This window comes from Schistocerca gregaria, chromosome 7 (genome assembly GCF_023897955.1).
Source record: "Schistocerca gregaria isolate iqSchGreg1 chromosome 7, iqSchGreg1.2, whole genome shotgun sequence".
Taxonomy (NCBI): Eukaryota; Metazoa; Arthropoda; class Insecta; order Orthoptera; family Acrididae; genus Schistocerca; species Schistocerca gregaria.
This window is the reverse complement of record NC_064926.1, coordinates 182,134,887-182,155,990: the sequence shown is the minus strand read 5'-3', so window position 1 is coordinate 182,155,990 and position 21,104 is coordinate 182,134,887. Positions and strand designations below refer to the sequence as shown.

Here is a 21,104-nt window from a genome sequence, read left to right as displayed (position 1 = left end):
AGTCCCTGCCCGGAGATCCGAATGGGGACTATTTTACCTCGGGAATAATTTACCCAAGGGGACGCCATCACCATTAACCATTCAGTAAAGCTGCACGCCTATTAGCTAATAAACTTTGTTTTGTGTGACGTAAAATTAAATACAGGAAACATAATTGTCGCTGTGTTTACGTCCCCATTGTGGAAATTTTCAGCTATTTTTGAAAAAAAAATAAATTATTTGTTGTGCTATCTGTCAGACAGAGGGGAGCAAACTATTGTCTGAGGAGATTACAACGTAGATTTTCTGAAAGAGTCACATAGAAAGCATGACCTTGAAGTGTTACTTGGTTCTTTCTATTTGGCATCAGTTATTGATTTTACTACTCAGGTAGTACAGGAAAGCAGCACATTGATAGATAATATTTGTGTATACCAAGAATAATTTAATCGAATAAAAACTTTTCCTGTTAAGATTGGTCTGTCTGATCATGATGCACAGCTAGTTACTGTAGATGACATAGCACCATACAGTAATGCAAACAGTCCTCCAAAATAGTGGATTCAATTAAGCATTTAACAATTGCAAATTTTAGGGAAAACCTGTAATGGTTAGACTGGGATGGGGTGTAACGGGAACATGATGTTAATTTAAAATTTAACCTATTTCATGATACGTTTGTGATTACATTCACAAAGAGTTTCCCAAAGAAAACATAATTGCATGAAACCATCTAAAAACTCATGGCTTACTAGAGGGATAAAAATATCTTGTGAACAGAAAAGAAAAACGTATCTTGTAGAAGGAGTAATGATCCAGAAACAGTCAAACATTATAAAAACTATTGCACTATATTAAGTAAAGATATTGAAAAGTCCGGGAGTACGTGTATTATCTCATAGATTAGCACCTTTGATAACACTGGGGAACATTTTGTTACTTTTTTTTTTTTTTACTTCGATTCTTAGGCTGTTTTGGAGGTAAATGGACATGTTGATTCCAAAACTGTAATTAGGTTTTTCCTATCACGTCAAGTTTTATTTCTGCAGTTGTTGCGTACGCGATTACGCTTCTGACAGGTAAGTTGTTTGTTACAGAAAGCAGTGTTGCACTCTGTCGGCGAATCTTAAACTAGTGAAGACTGGAGGGCATAGTGACGCCGCGCGACAGGTTTAGATTCATATTGCCTAGACTAATGTGGTCGCTTACGCATGAGACGCAGTAGTAAACAGGTGCACTTGTCGCTCTGATATAGTGAAGCTGGTTTCTGACGCGGAGTGCAAGAATTTGTATTTACACAATATTATCAGTATTTACTTCTTATTTATATATAAACGAAAAAGTTTCTTTACGACTGCCGCTGGTGGTTCGCGTCGTAAAGTGCTTAAACAGCCCCGATTCGTTTTGTTATATATATGGCAGTTTAACCATTCCCAGTCAACGGACAAACATCGGTAATTTTGTCAGGAAAGCCTATTTTGCTCATTTTAAAGTAAAAATTGACGACCAAGATAAATCATGGTCCCCTCACAAAGTCTGCAAGCAGTGTGAGGAGGGTTTGAGAATGTGAACAAAAGGAACACGCGATTAACTTCCGTTTGGTACACCAATGATTTGGAGAGAACCCAAGGACCACTCCAGTGATTGTCACTTTGGTGACAAAACGTAAAAACGTCAGGATATAACAAAAAAAATATAAAATAGATTGTCCTAGTTTAATGTCAGCTATACGCCCTATGTCAAATTCAGCTGAAATTCCAGTACCAGTGTTTCAAGAATTACCCTCTTTGGAAATACCAGAAGATGCATCGGGCGTAGATCGAAGTGACCGAAACCACGAAGATTTTAAAGGTGATGATGATTCTGTTCGTAAAGGATTTAATCTGCATGAGTTAAACGACTTGGAACTGAATTTGGGACTATCCAAAAAAGCGTCAGAACTTCTAGCATCAAGATTGCACGAAAAAAAAACTTCTTAGAAAGAGGAACTAAAAACACCTACTTCCGATCGAGAGAAGTTCTTTTGGAATGCTGATGGGTTTCTGTATTGTCACAACATACCTGGTTTAACGAGGGAATTGGAAATTTTAGACTATAAAGCAACCGAATGGCAATTGTTTATAGATAGTTCAAAACGTAGCTTGAAGTGTGTTCTCCTCCACAATGGAAATTTATACGGTTTATTCCCAATAGGCTATTCAGTTTTCTTGCATATAAAATACGAAGACATGAAGGTCATCGACGTGTTGTAATATAACTTGCACCAATAGATCATCTGTGTTGAACTTAAAATGGTTTCTTTCCTTCTTAGACAACAACACAGATACGCCAAGTATCCATGTTTTCTGTGTATATGGGTCAGCAGTGCTCGTGAGAAGCATTGTGTGCAGTCAAAGTGGCCGCCAAGATCTGACCTGAAACCTGGTAATCCAAACATTGTAAATCATCCACTTGTCGCCAAAAACAACATTATATTTCCGCCATTGCATATAAAACTAGGCCTCATGAAGCAATTTTTTAGAACTCTGTCAACTGAAGGAGACTGTTTTATGTATATCATTTCGGCATTTTCCTAGTTTGTCATATGAGAAGATGAAGGCCGGTGTCTTTGATGGGCCACAGATTCGGCAACTTACTAAAGATGGACGCTTCAGAGAAACAATGACCGAACTTGAAAAGAATGCTTTGTTGGGATTCACAAGTATTCTCAAGGACTTTTTAGGACATACACGAGTCTAGAATTAGGTCAACATTGTTCAACAATTCTTAGGGAGCTTTAAAACGCTTGGCTGTAGCATGTGTATCGAACTGCATTTATTACATAGCCATCTTGCTAACTTTCCAGAAAATCTTGGTGCTTTTAACGATGAATAGGGTGAGCAATTCCACCAAGATTTGAAGGTCATGGGAGCAAGGTATCAAGGTAGATGGGATGTCAGTATGATAGCTGACTATTGTTGGAGCATCAAGGGAGAATGTCCTCACATGGAACATTGGGAAAAGTTATAGGCGAAAATTTGTATCCTAATATCTTTGTTTTTAATATTTGTATAAACGCAATGTAACTTTGAATATTATAATAACCTTTGAATGAATAAAATATTCTAATATTCTACTTTATTTGGCTAGTACCCACTTTATTTACTTTTGTATGCCCAGTTATAATGACGTTTAGGGTAAAGAGAGAGTATCCTGTAGTTTAAAAACTTGACATGATAGAAAAAATCTGCTAACAGTTTTGAATTCAGAGACCAAAAATTAGTTAAGAATAAGCCACAGATCTAGGACAACAAAATGGCTGTTTCCCAGTGTAATAAAAGTACAAAAATTTGGAATATTGTTAAAAGGAAAGAAGCTAACTGAGAGCTCAGGAAGACTGCATTTCTATCAGACTCAATGAAAAGTTCGTTAACAAAAAGTCAGCAACATAATTATTTCTTAAGTGTTATAGAGAATGAAAGAATAGGATCCAACTATTCATTATAAAATACAAGACTGTATATGGAAGACGCAATAGGCTACCTATGCAAATTGATATTTAACCTCTCCTATTAAAATGAGAAAAATAATAAATTCACTCAAAAGTAAAAGATCACGTGGAATTGACGCCATTTCCAACAGAGTATTAAAAGATTGTTCCAAGAGATCAGTAGGATCTCAGCCATGTATATAGTAGATCACTGAAACAAGGCATTATTCCAGATAGACTGAAATATTTTTTTGATAAACCATTGCTTAAAATTGGGGATAGGTCTGATGCTGACAACTGCTGCCTCCTCTTACTTCTCACAGCTTTATACGAAATTCTTGAAAAAGTAATGGATTCAAGAGTAGCTTCACATATCTGCAAAAATAAAGTTCTAGCAAAACGTCAGTTTGGTTTTTAGAATAGCTTTTCAACAGAAAGTGATATATATTCTTACACTGATCGAGTATTAAGTGCTCTGAATAACCAAACATCACCCAGTTGGATATTTTATGATCTCTCAAAAAACTTTCAGCTACGTGAATCATGGAATTCTTCTAGATAAGTTGAAGTACTGTGTTATTAGTGGGACAGAGCACAAAAGGTTTAATTTATATTTAACTGGAAGAATGCAGAAGGTTGAAATTAATAGTACAGATAGTATGCAAATATCAGCAGAGTCCTCTAACTTGGGATGTATCAAGAATGATGTCCTATAGGATTCAGTCTTGGGTCCCATATTGTTATTAATATATATTAATTGCTTGCCACCCTATATTCGTGAAGATACAAAGGTCGTTATTTTTGCTGATGATATAAATATGGTAATCACACCCAACAGTCAGGAATTATCAGAGGAAATTTTAAGTAACGTCTTTCAGAAAGTTATTAAGTGGTTCTCTGCAAATGGATGGATACGAAAATTTTGAGAAAACACAGTATTTGCAGTTCTGTACAGTAACTGGCATAACACCATTGATAAATATAGAATTTGAAAGAAACGTGTTGCTAAGGCACAATATTCAAAATTTCTAAGTATGTACATTGATGAGACATTGAATTGGAAGAAACTCATTGATAACCTGATGAAAATGTTAGGTATATCAGCTACTTACACTATCAGGGTTGCTGCAAATTTTAGTGGTAAACATATCAGTAAATTAGCCTCATATGCTTATTTTCAATCACTGATTTCAATGGCATTATATTTTGGGGTAATTCATAATTAAGAGAAAAAGCAGGCATTTATTTAAGGGACTTGAGTTATGCACATTATTCATATATCTTCGCAATATATATATATATATATATATATATATATATATATATATATATATATATATATATATATATTCACTTATGAAATTTGTTATTAATAAGCGATTACAGTTCAAAAATATTAGCAAAGTGAATAGGCACATCACTAGAAGAGAGTTTTGTCTTCACTATTCTGGGTTAAATCTGACTTCGGTACAGAAAGGGGTGAATTACGCTGCTACAAAATTATTTGGTCATTTGCAAAATCTTTTGGCAAATAGTATAAAAACTTTTACAGATTGCCAACCAGCATTTAAAAAATTTCTGAATGTTAACTCCTTCTACTCAACAGATGAATTTTTGGAAATGTAGCTGCAACTGTAATACATTTACATACATCATGTAAAGGAAACTTACGTTAAACTGACATGAGCCACATCATTACGAAATCTCTTATTCGTGACCAATAGAAGAAGTATTAAGGTAACGCATTGTAATGCAAGACTAGTGAAGACAACAGACAAGCAAGACAGTACACATTTCTTCAATCCTTAGGTCCCAGCAGTTTTTTATCCCTTATCTTGCTACAGCTTTTTAGCACGCTTTCCTTTCTGCGAAAGAATCTACTACCTCATCACAGTTCGACAAATATTTTGTTATATTAAAAATCAAAATGTCGTTGTGTAATACAGAAAAAGCTGTTAATACGAATAGTAGACAAGACTTGTGTGGTTTCTCTATTTGATTACGTCTATTTTGTCATTACTCTTTGCTAGATAAAACAAAGTAGGTCCTTCTGATATTGCAGCAGTTGTAACACAAGCCAAATAAGCGAGACTGTTCAGGCAAAAATGCTTGTTTTTATGTACCTCATTTACATAAATAACATGACATAATATAACTCACAAAGTACCAATATAAAATGCTTATTAGGCCTAGTACAAAAACAAAGTTTTATGTTAGGAAATAGTTCCACGTTTCATTCATACGCTCCAGTTTCTCAAAATGAGATCGAAAAGTAGTGGCACGACAGTTTTACGTAAATCTGCTATCGTCATGTTCTTCAATACAATTTGTGTAATGTTCTCATTTCTTCTTCTTCCTCTTTCTAACAAACAATCTTGTCAGCACTAATTTTGTAACTATTCCTGTTACTGTCAAAATTTATTCTCCAGTTAACTTCACTAAACATGCCAGATCACCAGTTTAGTTATCCCGCGTTATTCACTATATTTCTTCGAAACTCCTCGTCAAAATGAGATGAGATTTAATACGTTGAAACGTTGTGAATTTTCTATGACGGAATCCGATGGAATGCTTGGGTACCGTCGAAGCAGATATCCATCATCATTAGCAAGTTGGGTAAAGTAAAAGGTTGTAGAAGAGGGTATATTTTCGTCTGTAATATTAATATTAATTATTATTGCGGCAAAAGATAAACTTTTCCTTGCTTTTAGAGAGGGAAGATTTTGGTTAAAATTGTTTCTGTGCTTTCTGGGCTATTTGTTTGCGTTATGTCATAGGCCATAGCTAGCTGCGACGTCAGTCTAAGTAAATATTTCTGTCAATGCACCTCTTTCTTTCTAAGGAATCTCCGAAACTACACTTATGATGCTCTTTGAGAACCACGGACATTTTAATGTAAACATCGTTTTTCATAGAAATTCTGGAAGAAAAATTTCAATACATATCCCCACGATTTGCCAAAACCATTGATACAGCGGCTGGAACACTAGCCTGTCATTCAAAGAACCCTGAGAGCAAGTCCCTTCCAGCCATACAAATTTGGATTTCCTATAGTTTCCCTGTACAAACTGGGGCCAGTAAAAGGATGAAACTTCGTGGCAGATTAATACAATTTGCCAGGCCGGAATTCGAAACTTCGACCTTTGCCTTTCGAGAGAAAGTTCCCTACTAACTGAAACATCCAAGTCCTCACAGATAGGCGTAATATGTGCTTGAATACCTTATTCGGTAAAGTACTTTCCCCCGAAAGGCAACCGTCCCATGCTCAAATCTCCATCGGGCTCACAGCTTTAATCTTTCAGCAACCTTACAATTAGCGCACACTCTGCTGCTGAGCGAACATTCACTGTGAATAAAAGGATAATTTGTTTGAAACCCCGATTTTCCCATCTCAACCTTGTCTAACTGGACGTAATGCTGCGTCTATAATGAAATAGTCATCGACTACGGTAAACCTTAACATTAATTCCTTTTGTCGTTTAGTGGTAACGCTGACCAGACATCTTCTTGTACTGTAGACTTATAATTACATAGAAATCAGAACCTCCTCCTACCGCCGTATACACCCCCAAAAGCGAAATTAGCAATGAGTATGCTTAATACTAGTGTGACAGAACCGTTACCACACTGGCGGAAAAAAACGCACCACCGAAAAATATTAATATAAAGTTATGAGTCCGCAGCTTGTGGTCGTGCGATAGCGTTCTCGCTTCCCACGCCCAGGTTCTCGGGTTCGATTCCCGGCGGGGTCAGGGATTTTCTCTGCCTCGTGATGACTGGGTGTTGTGTCCTGTCCTTAGGTTACTTAGGTTTAAGTAGTTCTAAGTTATAGGCGACTGATGACCATAGATGTTAAGTCATATAGTGCTCAGAGCCATTTGAACCAGATCCAAAGTTATGAAATTTTGGGAATACGTCTGTCTATGTACACTCCTGGAAATTGAAATAAGAACACCGTGAATTTATTGTCCCAGGAAGGGGCAAACTTTATTGACACATTCCTGGGGTCAGATACATCACATGATCACACTGACAGAACCACAGGCACATAGACACAGGCAACAGAGCATGCACAATGTCGGCACTAGTACAATGTATATCCACCTTTCGCAGCAATGCAGGCTGCTATTCTCCCTTGGAGACGATCGTAGAGATGCTGGATGTAGTCCTGTGGAACGGCTTGCCATGCCATTTCCACCTGGCGCCTCAGTTGGACCAGCGTTCGTGCTGGACGTGCAGACCGCGTGAGACGACGCTTCATCCAGTCCCAAACTTGCTCAATGGGGGACAGATCCGGAGATCTTGCTGGCCAGGGTAGTTGACTTACACCTTCTAGAGCACGTCGGGTGGCAAGGGATACATGCGGACGTGCATTGTCCTGTTGGAACAGCAAGTTTCCTTGCCGGTCTACGAATGGTAGAACGATGGGTTCGATGATGGTTTGGATCTACCGTGCACTATTCAGTGTCCCCTCGACGATCACCAAAGGTGTACGGCCAGTGTAGGAGATCGCTCCCCACACCATGATGCCGGGTGTTGGCCCTGTGTGCCTCAGTCGTATGCAGTCCTGATTGTGGCGCTCACCTGCACGGCGCCAAACACGCATACGACCATCATTTGCACCAAGGCAGAAGCGACTCTCATCGCTGAAGACGACACGTCTCCATTCGTCCCTCCATTCACGCCTGTCGCGACACCACTGGAGGCGGGCTGCACGATGTTGGGGCGTGAGCGGAAGACGGCCTAACGGTGTGCGAGACCGTAGCCCAGCTTCATGGAGACGGTTGCGAATGGTCCTCGCCGATACCCCAGGAGCAACAGTGTCCCTAATGTGCTGGGAAGTGGCGGTGCGGTCCCCTGCGGCACTGCGTAGGATCCTACGGTCTTGGCGTGCATCCGTGCGTCGCTGCGGTCCGGTCCCAGGTCGACGGGCACGTGCACCTTCCGCCGACCACTGGCGACAACATCGATGTACTGTGGAGACCTCACGCCCCACGTGTTGAGCAATTCGGCGGTACGTCCACCCGGCCTCCCGCATGCCCACTATACGCCCTCGCTCAAAGTCCGTCAACTGTACATACGGTTCACGTCCACGCTGTCGTGGCATGCTACCAGTGTTAAAGACTGCGATGGAGCTCCGTATGCCACGGCAAACTGGCTGACACTGACGGCGGCGGTGCACAAATGCTGCGCAGCTAGCGCCATTCGACGGCCAACACCGCGGTTCCTGGTGTGTCCGCTGTGCCGTGCGTGTAATCATTGCTTGTACAGCCCTCTCGCAGTGTCCGGAGCAAGTATGGTGGGTCTGACACACCGGTGTCAATGTGTTCTTTTTTCCATTTCCAGGAGTGTATCATATTTATGTGATTAAGATTGCAAGATCACAGGTTAATGTAAGCGCGAGGTAGTACACTGCAGATGTGAAATGCTGCTACCTCAGTAACCTGTGCAACCGGCAGAACGACGTTGTATGCAAGCATGCAAACGTTCATGTATTGTATTGTACAGGTGCTGGATGTCTGTTTGTGGGATGGAGTTTCGTGCCTGTTGCACTCGGTCGGTCAGTACAGGGGCGGTTAACGCTGTTTCTGATAACGCTGGAGTTGTTGTCCGATGATGTCTCATATGTGTCCTACTGGAGACAGACCTGACGATCGAGCAGGCCAAGGCAACGTGTCGCCCCTCAGAAGAGCATGTTCGGTTACAACAGCGGTATGAGGGCGAGCGTTAATGCCTTGGAAAACAACCCTTGGAATGCTGTTCATGAATGGCAGCACAATTGTTCGAATCACCAGACTGATGTACAAATTTACAGTCAGAGTGAGTGGGATAGCTACAAGAATGCTCCTGCTGTCACACGAAATCGCACCTCAGACCATAAACTCCGGGTGTGTCTAGCATGCAGTCAGGTTCGTCGCAGGTCTGTTGTGTTTTCTGATGAATATTGGTTCTGCTTCGGTACGAGTGATGGCCGTGAGTTGGTTAGGAAGAGGTCCTCAGATGGCCTCTTCCTAACCAACTCTCGGTCATCACTGGTACCGAAGCAGAACCAATATTCATCAGAAAACACAACAGACCTCAACCCTGCCCTCCAGTGAGCTCTCGCCTGACACCACCGAAGTCGGAAACCGCTGTGATTTGCGGTCAGTGGAATGCACGTTGTTCGGCGTCTGGCTCGGAGCATTCCTTGAAGTAACCGTTCGTTGTGTCACTGTGGTGCCAACCGCTGCTCAGATTGTTATTGCAGATGCAGTACAATGAGCCAGACCCACACTCCAAACACGATGGTGATGCCTCTCGTTAATGCCATCTGGCCGTCCGGAGACCTGTCTTGTTGCGACCGGACCTTTCCGTGACCACCGCTACCCGCAATGATGTACAGTGGCTAGATTCTTGCGAAGACTTTCTGCAGTATCGCAGAAAGAACTCCAGTTTCTCGTAGCCCCGTTACACGACTCGTCCAAGCTCAGTGAGGAGGTTTTAGTGGCGTCTTCGTCGCCTTAAAGGCATTCTAGACTAACATCCACCTCACCATGTCCAATATGAAAGTTAAGTAATGATCACGACCGTGTATTTAAAGCAAACTTGATTTACATGCTCGTAAAAGAGATATTTGTACCACTCTTATGTGACGTGTGAATCTGAATATGCATCATCTTTCAGATTTAGAAATTGGAAGTGTGTGGTAAGTTCTATGGGACCAAACTGGGGAGGTCAAAGGTCCCTTACACACTACTTAATCTATCTTACACTAAGGACAACACACACACCCATCCCAAAGGGGGGAGGGGCGGGGGGGAGGAGCCACGCGAACCGTGGCAAGGCGCTTTTTTAGACCGCACGGCTACCCCGCGCGGCTCAGATTTAGAAACACGCCTACCAACTTTCGTTTAATTTGCAAAACTCCTTCTTGGTGTTGCTATATGGCCTCTTCAACATCATCGGTAACTCTCTCAAGCTGTTTTCGGGTAGCGTGGTTGTGTACGCGGATGTTGGATCGTCAGCGCTGGGAGATGGACGTGGAGCCTAGGTATGAGTCGGTCACAATATGTTTAATACAGAAAGACGCCTCAAGGGATGGCCGGAAGTAACAGATAACGGTAGAAACCGCTCGTGCTGATGACTGGTTCAATTCCCAGGCAGCGGGGAGAGAAGAACAAGGTACAGTGGACGAACCCGGCAGGTATCATGTTCGGTAATCGCAGTAGATTCTATATATTATCGGTCATTAGTATTTAGATACCTTATCGAAGTATAGTTAGTCTTAAGTGAACTTTCAACAGTGAAAAATATATCCAGAAACTGGTTTGCTAATAATACATTTCCCTCCTCTCAAGTTATTGCTGCTTTGCAATGGACTTTGCCTGCTTTACTTACACGTTTACTTTTCTAGATGTGAATGTTCATACGCTAATGACAACTTCCCGCTATACAGAGCAGCTTATGAATGGAAAATATTATACGGGTAGTGAAGTGATTTTTTGTGATATGCCCTGTATTCGCAATCTCTTATTTAGAGGAGCTTTGCGAAAAAGGCGTTTGTATTTACATGAACGATTGTTAACGCTCGCTACTGTAAAGATGGTATGTATCAAGCGTTCCGTAACGTTGCGTAGAACTCGTAGGAAGGCGTATTCTGACTATGTAATGGCTCTTCACGGTTTGGTGCAATGCTCAGACTACGTTGAATCTGTAACCTATGTCAGGCAAGGGTGTTAAGGGCCTCCGCGTCTCGATGATAAATGTCTTGATGCTGTATATGTCTCCGTAGATGTTGAAACATCCCCTTAGAAAAATTGATACAGGGTGTTTCCAAAATGACCGGTATATTTGGAACGGCAATACAAACTAAACGAGCAGCGATAGAAATACACCGTTTGTTGCAATATGCTTGGGACAACAGTACATTTTCAGCCAGACAAACTTTCGAAATTACCGTAGTTATAATTGCCAACAACAGATGGCGCTGCGGTCTGGGAATCTCTATAGTACGATATTTTCCACATATCCACCATGCGTAGCAATAATATGGCGTAGTCTCTGAATGAAATTACCCGAAACCTTTGACAACGTGTCTGGCGGAATGGCTTCACATGCAGATGAGATGTACTGCTTCAGCTGTTCAATTGTTTCTGGATTCTGGCGGTACACCTGGTCTTTCAAGTGTCCCCACAGAAAGAAGTCACAGGAGTTCATGTCTGGCGAATAGGGAGGCCAATCCACGCCGCCTCTTGTATGTTTCGGATAGCCCAAAGCAATCACACGATCATCGAAATATTCATTCAGGAAATTAAAGACGTCGGCCGAGCGATGTGGCCGGGCACCATCTTGCATAAACCACGAGGTGTTCGCAGTGTCCTCTAAGGCAGTTTGTACTGCCACAAATTCACGAAGAATGTCCAGATAGCGTGATGTAGTAATCGTTTTGGATCTGAAAAATAGGCCAATGATTCCTTTGGAACAAATGGCGGCCCAGACCAGTACTTTTTGAGGATGCAGGGACTATGGGACTGCAACATGGGGCTTTTCGGTTCCCCATATGCGCCAGTTCTGTTTATTGACGAAGTCGTCCAGGTAAAAATAAGCTTCGTCAGTAAACCAAATGCTGCCCACATGCATATCGCCGTCATCAGTCCTGTGCAATATATCGTTAGCGAATGTCTCTCGTGCAGCAATGGTAGCGGCGCTGAAGGGTTGGCTCGTTTGAATTTTGTATGGATAGAGGTGTAAACTCTGGCGCATGAGACGATACGTGGACGTTGGCGTCATTTGTACCGCAGCTGCAACACAGCGAACGGAAACCCAAGGCCGCTGTTGGATCGCCTGCTGCACTAGCTGCGCATTGCCCTCTGTGGTTGCTGTACGCGGTTGCCCTACCTTTCCAGCACGTTCATCCATCACGTTCCCAGTCCGCTGAAATTCTTCAAATAGATCCTTTATTGTATCGCTTTTCGGTCCTTTGGTTACATTAAACCTCCGTTGAAAACTTTGTCTTGTTGCAACAACACTGTGTTCTAGGTGGTGGAATTCCAACCCCAGAAAAATCCTCTGTTCTAAGGAATAAACCATGTTGTCCACAGCACACTTGCACGTTGTGAACAGCACACGCTTACAGCAGAAAGACGACGTACAGAATGGCGCACCCACAGACTGCGTTGTCTTCTATATCTTTCACATCACTTGCAGCGCCATCTGTTGTTTAAAATTGTAACTACTGTAATTTCGAAGGTTTGTCCGCCTGAAAATGTACTGTTGTCCCAAGCATATTGCAAGAAACGGTGTATTTCTATCGCTGCTCGTTTAGTTTTTATTGCCGTTTCAAATATACCGGTCTTTTTTGAAACACCCTGTAAATGACAGTGCTGGAAAACCTCTACGTTATTTGATTTTCAAACAGCTGAGCAAAACTGAACGTACTCAGTCATTTCTCTCTTTACTTATTCTGACCAACACTAAACTGACACACAATTTTTTTTTTTTTAGCGCAACGCAATCTGACTTTCTATAATCCCTACAAAAGAATGACCCTGACTAACAATAACCTCCTATACCTTACATGAATCACTTACCTCACGAAAATCTTCGCTACTCAAACTACTTGCAATAGAGCGTGCGTCAATACTGCCAGCCAAATAAAAGATTCTAACTACTGAAGGCACTAACTACTGATAGGCATAGTTAGCAAATGAAATATTTTGATGGAACACAAACAATGTATTTACCTTAACAGTGTTCAAAAGTCATAATATATATATCAGTTCATGTCATCCAATCTTACAACTTTTTTTGACGGACACACGTCCAGATCGTCCGCTCTCAAAACTTTGCCATCTGTCTCCCCACATCCACCACTGCTGGCGGCTCACCTCCAACTGCGCAATGCTACGCGCTGTTCACATCCAACTGCCCAACACTACAATAGCAAAAAATTCCAACAATGGAAACCAGCCACAGACTACACACAGCAGAGTCAGTGATTTTCCTACAGAGCGCTACGTGCCGTTACCAACATAAGAAGCTAAACAGACTACTTACAATGTTTGTAACTCAAACACACTTCCTCCCTGACTCACTTTTCTGAAAGTCTCTTGACGTGGTGCTAAGCAGAGAGCGAACTATTTGGAGTGTTTCCGTATAAAGATAAAAAGGTGGGTTTACGCGAACGCAATCCCTGATTGGCGGATAACGACAGTATTCTACGTAGGACAGACATACAGTTTTAATGCTAATCTCGAGAAAATAAAGTTACGTAATTAATTATTTGTTTGTTTGCAGGTTCATGCCTGCAGTCACTGAAATCCCAAGGTCACAATACCGATGCAGCAGTCCGTCAGAGGAGCAAAAACAATATGGCGCTGCACATCTCCACTTCACCAATGGACTCGACCAATTTGTTTGGCTCTTCTAGTGGGGTACTACGGTACTACGGCCGAGGGATTTCAATGCCGGCCAGGAGTACAAACTTACTGGCAAACTAAGGAATAATAATAATTGTGTAACTTAATTTTATAGCAGACAATAATTGAAATTTTATGACTACCCTTCACAACATGAGTCATTGTATTATCTAAGTTGTGCCTGGAGTCTGTCTCCAGGCAACAGCGAAAGCGATAGGCAAGCCTAATTTTAGAGTTTTTGACCTCCCCCCCCCCCCCCCCCCCAGTGCAGTTCAATCGTCTAAATTAAGTTTTGGGTTTTGTGTTGCCTTGCGTTTTCCTATATTTCGGCAGCACCTAATACGATACATTTCAGGGTTGGAACCTAGCATTAGTTCCAAACATAACTTACTAAAATTATTACCGAAATACTTGGCTTCTGTGGTATTCAGATCGTTGCACGTTGCTTAAGCAACAATTCAATGTTGTATTTAAAAACGAATGATTCGTTTTAGCTCAATAGGCACCTCATCGATCCACCAGAGTGCAAAATTTTGGGGGATTTTTACTGCAGTTTACTTTCCTGTCGGGTTTTCTACGATGAGACAAGAAGACGTATGTAAGACTTGATTAAAATAAGATAAAGACTGTGTAACTAGAAGAGGGAAACTCTTGAAAGTTATCTTCTTCACAAATTTGTGAAAAATGTAGTAGTGAACAAAGTTGTGATGTGTCTACACTAGATTTGTAATTGTGGATGTTGTTGTAAAGTTATGATTGGCCACTCACTTGGTTTATCCAGATTCCACCCGGTTTTTAATGTTCTCTTTCAACCTTCTGTTGCAAATTTACAAAACATTAAACACCCCAATTTGTGGACTTCCATGTCAAGTTGTTGTGCCGGCCGGAGTGGTCGTGCGGTTCTAGGCGCTTCAGTCTGGAACCGCGAGACCGCTACGCTAGCAGGTTCGAATCCTGGCTCGGGCATGGGTGTGTGTGATGTCCTTAGATTAGCTAGGTTTAAGTAGTTCTAAGTTCTAGGGGACTGATGACCTCAGTAGTTAAGTCTCATTGTGCTCAGAGCCATTTTCAAGTTGTTGTTCTTTGCAGTTAATTGTTAACTGACATACTGAAACTGGGCATAAACTGGGAGAAATAAAGGCTGGGTGGTAACACCTCATTCGATCGTCGACTGTCGTGGCACGCTGGCTTGATCTTCTAGAGCAGCGATCAGTCTGTGGGGAGTGCCAACGTACAGTGGAGGTGGAGGGGAGTTGATAACGCGAAATGGAGGACGCGAGCTTATGGAAAAGGAAAAAAGATATGAAACTAAAAATAGATTAATTTACTGAAAAGAAAGCAAAGCAAAATATATTTGCGACAGAATAAAAAATAAAATTCAACCTACACTGACATAATGTATTAATTATTGAGAGTTTATCATTGCTACACAATGCCTTCAATTTAAATGATAATTTAAACCCTCAGCTGCCGACAGGTGTTGTTGATATGTCTCTATGGGGACAGCTGAAAATGTGTGTCCTGACCGGGACTCGAACGGGGAATCTCCTGATTACATGGCAGACGCTCTATCCATCTCAGCCACCAAGGACACAGATAAACAGCGCGACTGCAGGAACTTATCCGTCGCACCCTTCCCGTGAGACTCACATTCCCAACTGTCCACAATCTACATACGTAATGTACCTAATAGATATTTGCCCATCCACTCATTACTCGCGCACACTAAGGTGACAATTCCCGTAAGAAAACGGGCAACCTGTGCGCATTCGCACAGACGAAGGTCAATGGATGGGTAGCCTTTAACTGTATATTTGAAGATAGTAACTCCTCTCGAACGAACAGATACCATTGATGACTGTGCAGCTTCTCTAGAATAGACGATAATTAATTGAAACCCTCAGCTGTCGACAGCTGCACGGTCAACAGTGGTATCTGTTCTTTCGAGAACACCTTCTATCTTCATATATACCTTTAATTTAAATTAGCTCCTAGCTAGAAATGTTAAATTTCATCTGCATTCATTCAAACATTCACATTTCCTCCGAGGTAGTACTTATGAGTGCGCATTGCAATTAGGTGAAAGCACGTAGCACGTAAACACAGCTGTAAGAGTATATTTTAGTGATAATTCCCAGGCCCTATCGAATAAAAAATACCTTCACACTCGACAGGATGTGAAATCGTGTTCTCTGTCATAATCGGTTTGGCAGGGATTGGTTCGGCTTTCGTACACACCGCAGGCAACCAATGTATGCCCAATTTTTCTTATTCTACAAAAGCAGAAATGACAGTGAGGCGTTAGGAACGCTTCGAAGTTTTGTGTCACCCGCACATTGTGCCTACCATTTGTGATGTACTGGGTGTTCTTCATGAAACTGGCACGCCTCCCGCCCGTCATTATCAATGAAATAACTAAAAGAGATCAGATAATAGCAACGTTTAGAAACGCCGTCAGCCCTACCGCAGTGGTGACATCTTCTCCCGCCAGATTACCGACGTTAAGCGCTGCCAGGCTTTTCTAGCTCTTGGCTGGGTTACTGTCTGGGTCTGCCGAGCGTTATTGGTAAGTAGGGTGCAGTCAGCCCTTGTCAGGCCACTTGAGGAGTTACTTGACTGGGAAGTAGTGGTTCTGGTCACGAAAGCTGACCGTGGCCATGAGTGCGTTGTGCTGATCACTTGTCCGCCACATGCCCCTTGTGGTAAGACCTTTGGTACACACACCATCAGATTATTTGACTTGTCGCTCTAACGAAGTAGGCAAGTGTCAGCAATATGTCTCGTGCTCTTATCTCGGCGTGTTTATCTTCTGCCATTAGGTCAACGATAGAAATGCCACTTTCACGCTTACAGTAGCAGACTGACGACGACCAACTTTAAACAGAACTTGATTAATTTTCACACACATTTATTAAAATAATAAAAAGCATAGACATTACGTAACTTGATTCTGGATGCTATTTACAATTGACAATCTGAAGTTCCTTTGGTCTTGGTACGTTAATATTATTCTCACATATCTCTGATACTTGACAAAGTGTCTATACATTTATCTTTATGTCTATGTACAGGAATATGATAATATTCTTAGGTGCAGACTGAAACTTGACTATAGACTGGTACAGACTAATGCAGACTGGTACAGAATGGTTCAGGTATCACTGCTCGGGTTTGATTCGCGAGAAGAAAAGGTTCTACGTTAGCAGCAATCTCATTGGCTGCATTACATACTAATACCCGGATAGGCGAAAGCAGAATTTGGTCCATCTCTAACGCAGCGCCATCTCGTAGTGCAGAGACGGACGAGCGCTGTGCCTGCACTGTTGTGTTTAGCAGGACGCGCTCTAGTGGGAAAGTTGTGTATGCGCTGACTATGCGGAACTATGTACACAACACCCTTCCATATCCGCCTCCAGTGACGACTTTCGGCCGAGGATGACACGGCGTTAAGTTGATAGCGTTGGGCCTTCGGAGAGCTGTTCAGGCGGAGATATAAAACGTTGAAAAACATGCAGTCACCTGTTTATAAGTAATACTGACAGAGGTGGCCACGGGCATCCAGGCCACTTCACAAGCAATTCGACCAGAGATGATTAACCGGTACGTCTGCGCGGTGGCGTCATTGGCTATCTACAATACTAAATAACCCCAGCAGGCACAATTTTTTTCTTAACAGTTTTTTATCAGCATACTTTTAAATTTTTCGGGCTGTTTCTGACCAACCGGTATAGCTTATTACAAGTGTGAATTTAAAATGTACTTACTTGCAGATGTTTCTTTTCCTGATCGTTTGGTGGGAGATAAGACATTATTGATACCAAACAGCACAAATAAAGGTAAAGAAGCACAAGGCACATCGCGAACAATCGGTGAGTTCTTCCCGCAAACATACAGTGAATGTGATCTGAAGGCGGCAGCAACTGAGTATGTACTTCATACCGTAAAACGTTATCAGAGTTTCAGCTCGATGGATTGTATAAGCAAGTTGGTGGGAAAGGATTTCGATGACTTGAAGATTGCTGGCAACTTTTTTTGTGTTAGAACGAAATGTGAAGCGATAGTCAACAATGTCTTAGCGACTGAATGCCTTGATCAATTGGAAATTCAGTTGGTAGGAGCTAATTATCTTAGTGTTACTGCTGATGCAAGCAACCACGGAAATATTAAGCTTTTTCTTCAAGTTATTCTTTTCTTTTCTCTAGCCATGAGGGCATGCAGGCTAAACGTATTGGCATGCAAAATCTTCGAAGGAAAATGGACTTTGTAGTCTAGTACATACTGGTAGACCAGCAAAAAATCAGTCTGTCATAAAAATGTGTTGCTTTTTACCGTGATAACGGTAACGTGAACTTTGGCGGAGTAGAACGCTCTGCGTCTAACAGTGTATTCAGTAAACTGAAAAAAGAATTGGGGGGACAACATTTCACGAAATAGCTGTTCAAATTATGACATAATCCTGGTAGAATTTTTTCAAACATTCTTAAGATAGACGTGGAGTTTTTGTCCAGAAACTATGAAATTGGGATTTCTAATGTTTTAGGGGTTTAAAATAAGACAATACTTTCATAATAAGGCAACGTGAGTATTACTTATGCCTGCAAGTGAAAGAATTTTTCAAATGTACCAGGCTCTTAAACCTTAACTAAGTCTAATAATAATGTCCTCACTGCAATCATGGTTTTCCCGGAAAATTCTCTGGCTGAAGAATGTATATCCTTTCTTCATAGTGTCTCCAGCTACCTGCACAAACAAATCTTGCACATTATAGGTGACAAAAATACTATGGTGTGTCCTCTATTGAGTGACACTGTGTCACGTTTGAAAGAGAGAGCTTAAAAAATGAATTAGTTCCCCGAAAAGTGAGATATCATCTCTAAATGTAACAATAACTAGTTTAATAATGTATTCAGGAAAAATTGGAATGCTTTTCTCTTCTGTTTGTAATGATAACGTCAACAAATGGACGAGGCACTGCGATGAATTAACTGTGTCGATTGGTTAACTATTAGTTAAGAACCTGAGTGGAGAAGTGTAGAAAATATGTAACCTTTTGCGAAAGTGAGATGTTCTCGTAAATGGCAGTGAATCATGTGATGAAGTAAATCGCCTGAAATGTTTGTAAGTGAACACTCAAATCTAAAACTAGAGATACATTTTTCGAGAAAACTGTATCTGATAGGTGTGTGGTTTCATGAATAGCCGTTCCGTAGACGAGTATTCAGAACTTCTGAAAATCGTGCAGAACTTTTTTTTTAGGCCCTTCCTACAGTGGAGCTGTGGAAAGGATATTTTCCTTATTAAATGTACATTGGACTGAAACAGACTTCCCGTACAACATTTAAAGAATTTGTTGATCATCAGCCATGACAACAAAGATCTCACTTGTTCTTAATACTGTGATAACATCAAATGCAAGAATGAGTTACTTAAGAACTTTCGATGAAACTTGAGTCCAAATGGTTCAAATGGCTCTGAGCACTATGGGACTTTAAAAAAATGGTTCAAATGGCTCTGAGCACTATGGGACTTAACTGCTGAGGCCATCAGTGCCCTAGAACTTAGAACTACTTAAACCTAACTGACCTAAGGACATCACACACATCCATGCCCGAGGCAGGATTCGAAACTGCGACCGTAGCAGGCCCACGGTTCCGGGCTGAAGCGCCGAGAACCTCTCGGCCACTGTGGCCGGCTTGTGAAAAAGTAAGACATTGTAGTTCACATAAAGGTAGTTTGTCATACTCCTGCTTGTTTCTTTGGAAATATAGTAAACCTATGTTAAGTGGCAGTAGACCGGAGTAAACTCACTGTGGGGATGTGGATCTCCTCGTCAGAGGCAGGCGGCAGCGAGCACCTGGGTTCCCCCACCACAGCACCCGCATACAGTATCGGCAACAGCAGTAGTGCAGTCATCTGCAGGCAAACAGTTATTCGCTGACTAACGACTAGGCTACCAACCACGTCAAAACTGTGTCATCGCAGTTATTCATTACACAGTGATTTTGTATACACAGTGACCCAAAAGTCATAATGCACTAACCGGCGTAATAATGTAGGTAGAGAAGTAAAATTTGACACACGTGCCTAAGATGACACGTGGGTTTTTTGAAACCAAAAACGGTTGCAAAAACTGGCCAACACACCGTGTTGGACAGGACGTCAGTAACGGTGCATGAATTATTTTTTTACGAAAACCTTTTATTACTCCTCTAATAACAATTAGATGACAATGCAACTTTAATACAATGCTACCGAGATGTCAAACTGAGTGTTGCGTACGTAACATTTAGAATACTGCTGCAAGTCTTGTTTTAAATATTTAACAAAACCAAAAATGCGTACTTTTATCTCCACCTACGCTGTTTTCCCATTGCACCTCACACATACTCTATGGGTATCAAATCATGCTAACGGGAAGGCCTGCCATGGATTCACGCATTCCTAAAGGCGTTTGAGGTTTGAACTACAGTGCAGGATCCTACTCTATCCTGCTGGACTATGTCATTAGGTAAACCGGCCATGATGGTTATAACAACATGGTATACCAGTCTTGCCACACACTGGTGAGCATTCGGCCTCATGTCAACAATTGACAAACAGTCCTCTTGTCGCATCCAACAAAACACCACAATTCCAGGAGCTCGAGAGTTTACGATCTCAAGAATCGCAGCGTCTCCTGGCCACCTACCAGGTCCCATACAGTGAAACTGGCGCCGGGTAGGCCCTCACAAACCGGAACGAGTCTCATAGCTGTACCTCATAGAGTGCTACTCAGCGTCCCACTTGTCTGTGGATCTGCACGGCACAAGCCACTGTTGTCTGAAGTATGGTACCAGCGTTAAATGTCACACTGCAACTCAACGTTTTAGCAAGGATTCCAGTAATCGTTTAGCCAACAGTTCGTGGTTACACTGTAACCTGTAGAATTCTCGGGTGTTCTGCGGGGGCCATCTCGTAATTACTCCACGATATTTCGGCAAAGAGACTCGTCGCCATCTTCAGGTGGTTCTTGATGGCTGATCAGGGAACACGAGAAGATGGCAAAGAGTCTCCTTGTACGAAAGATCGTTCAGTAATTACGACGATACCCGTCCGGACACCAGAGAATTTTAGAAGTTACAGTTTCTGCTGTTGTTACCAGTCTATTTGTCGGAGCCAGTCGAACAGTCCCACGAACTAAATGGTTCAAATGGCTCTGAGCACCATGGGACTCAACTTCTGAGGTCATCAGTCGCCTAGAACTTAGAACTACTTAAACC

The 21,104-nt window shown here is 41.8% G+C and overlaps 1 protein-coding gene across 1 annotated transcript in view; it reads right to left on the bottom strand.

Annotated features, from left to right (window-relative positions):
* LOC126282344 (uncharacterized) overlaps positions 1–21,104 on the bottom strand; it is a 58,766-nt gene that overhangs the window by 25,338 nt on the left and 12,324 nt on the right. The window contains exon 2 of the mRNA XM_049982001.1: positions 19,654–19,758. Within this exon, the coding sequence (XP_049837958.1) occupies positions 19,654–19,758 (105 nt within the window). The remainder of the gene's footprint in view (positions 1–19,653; positions 19,759–21,104) is intronic.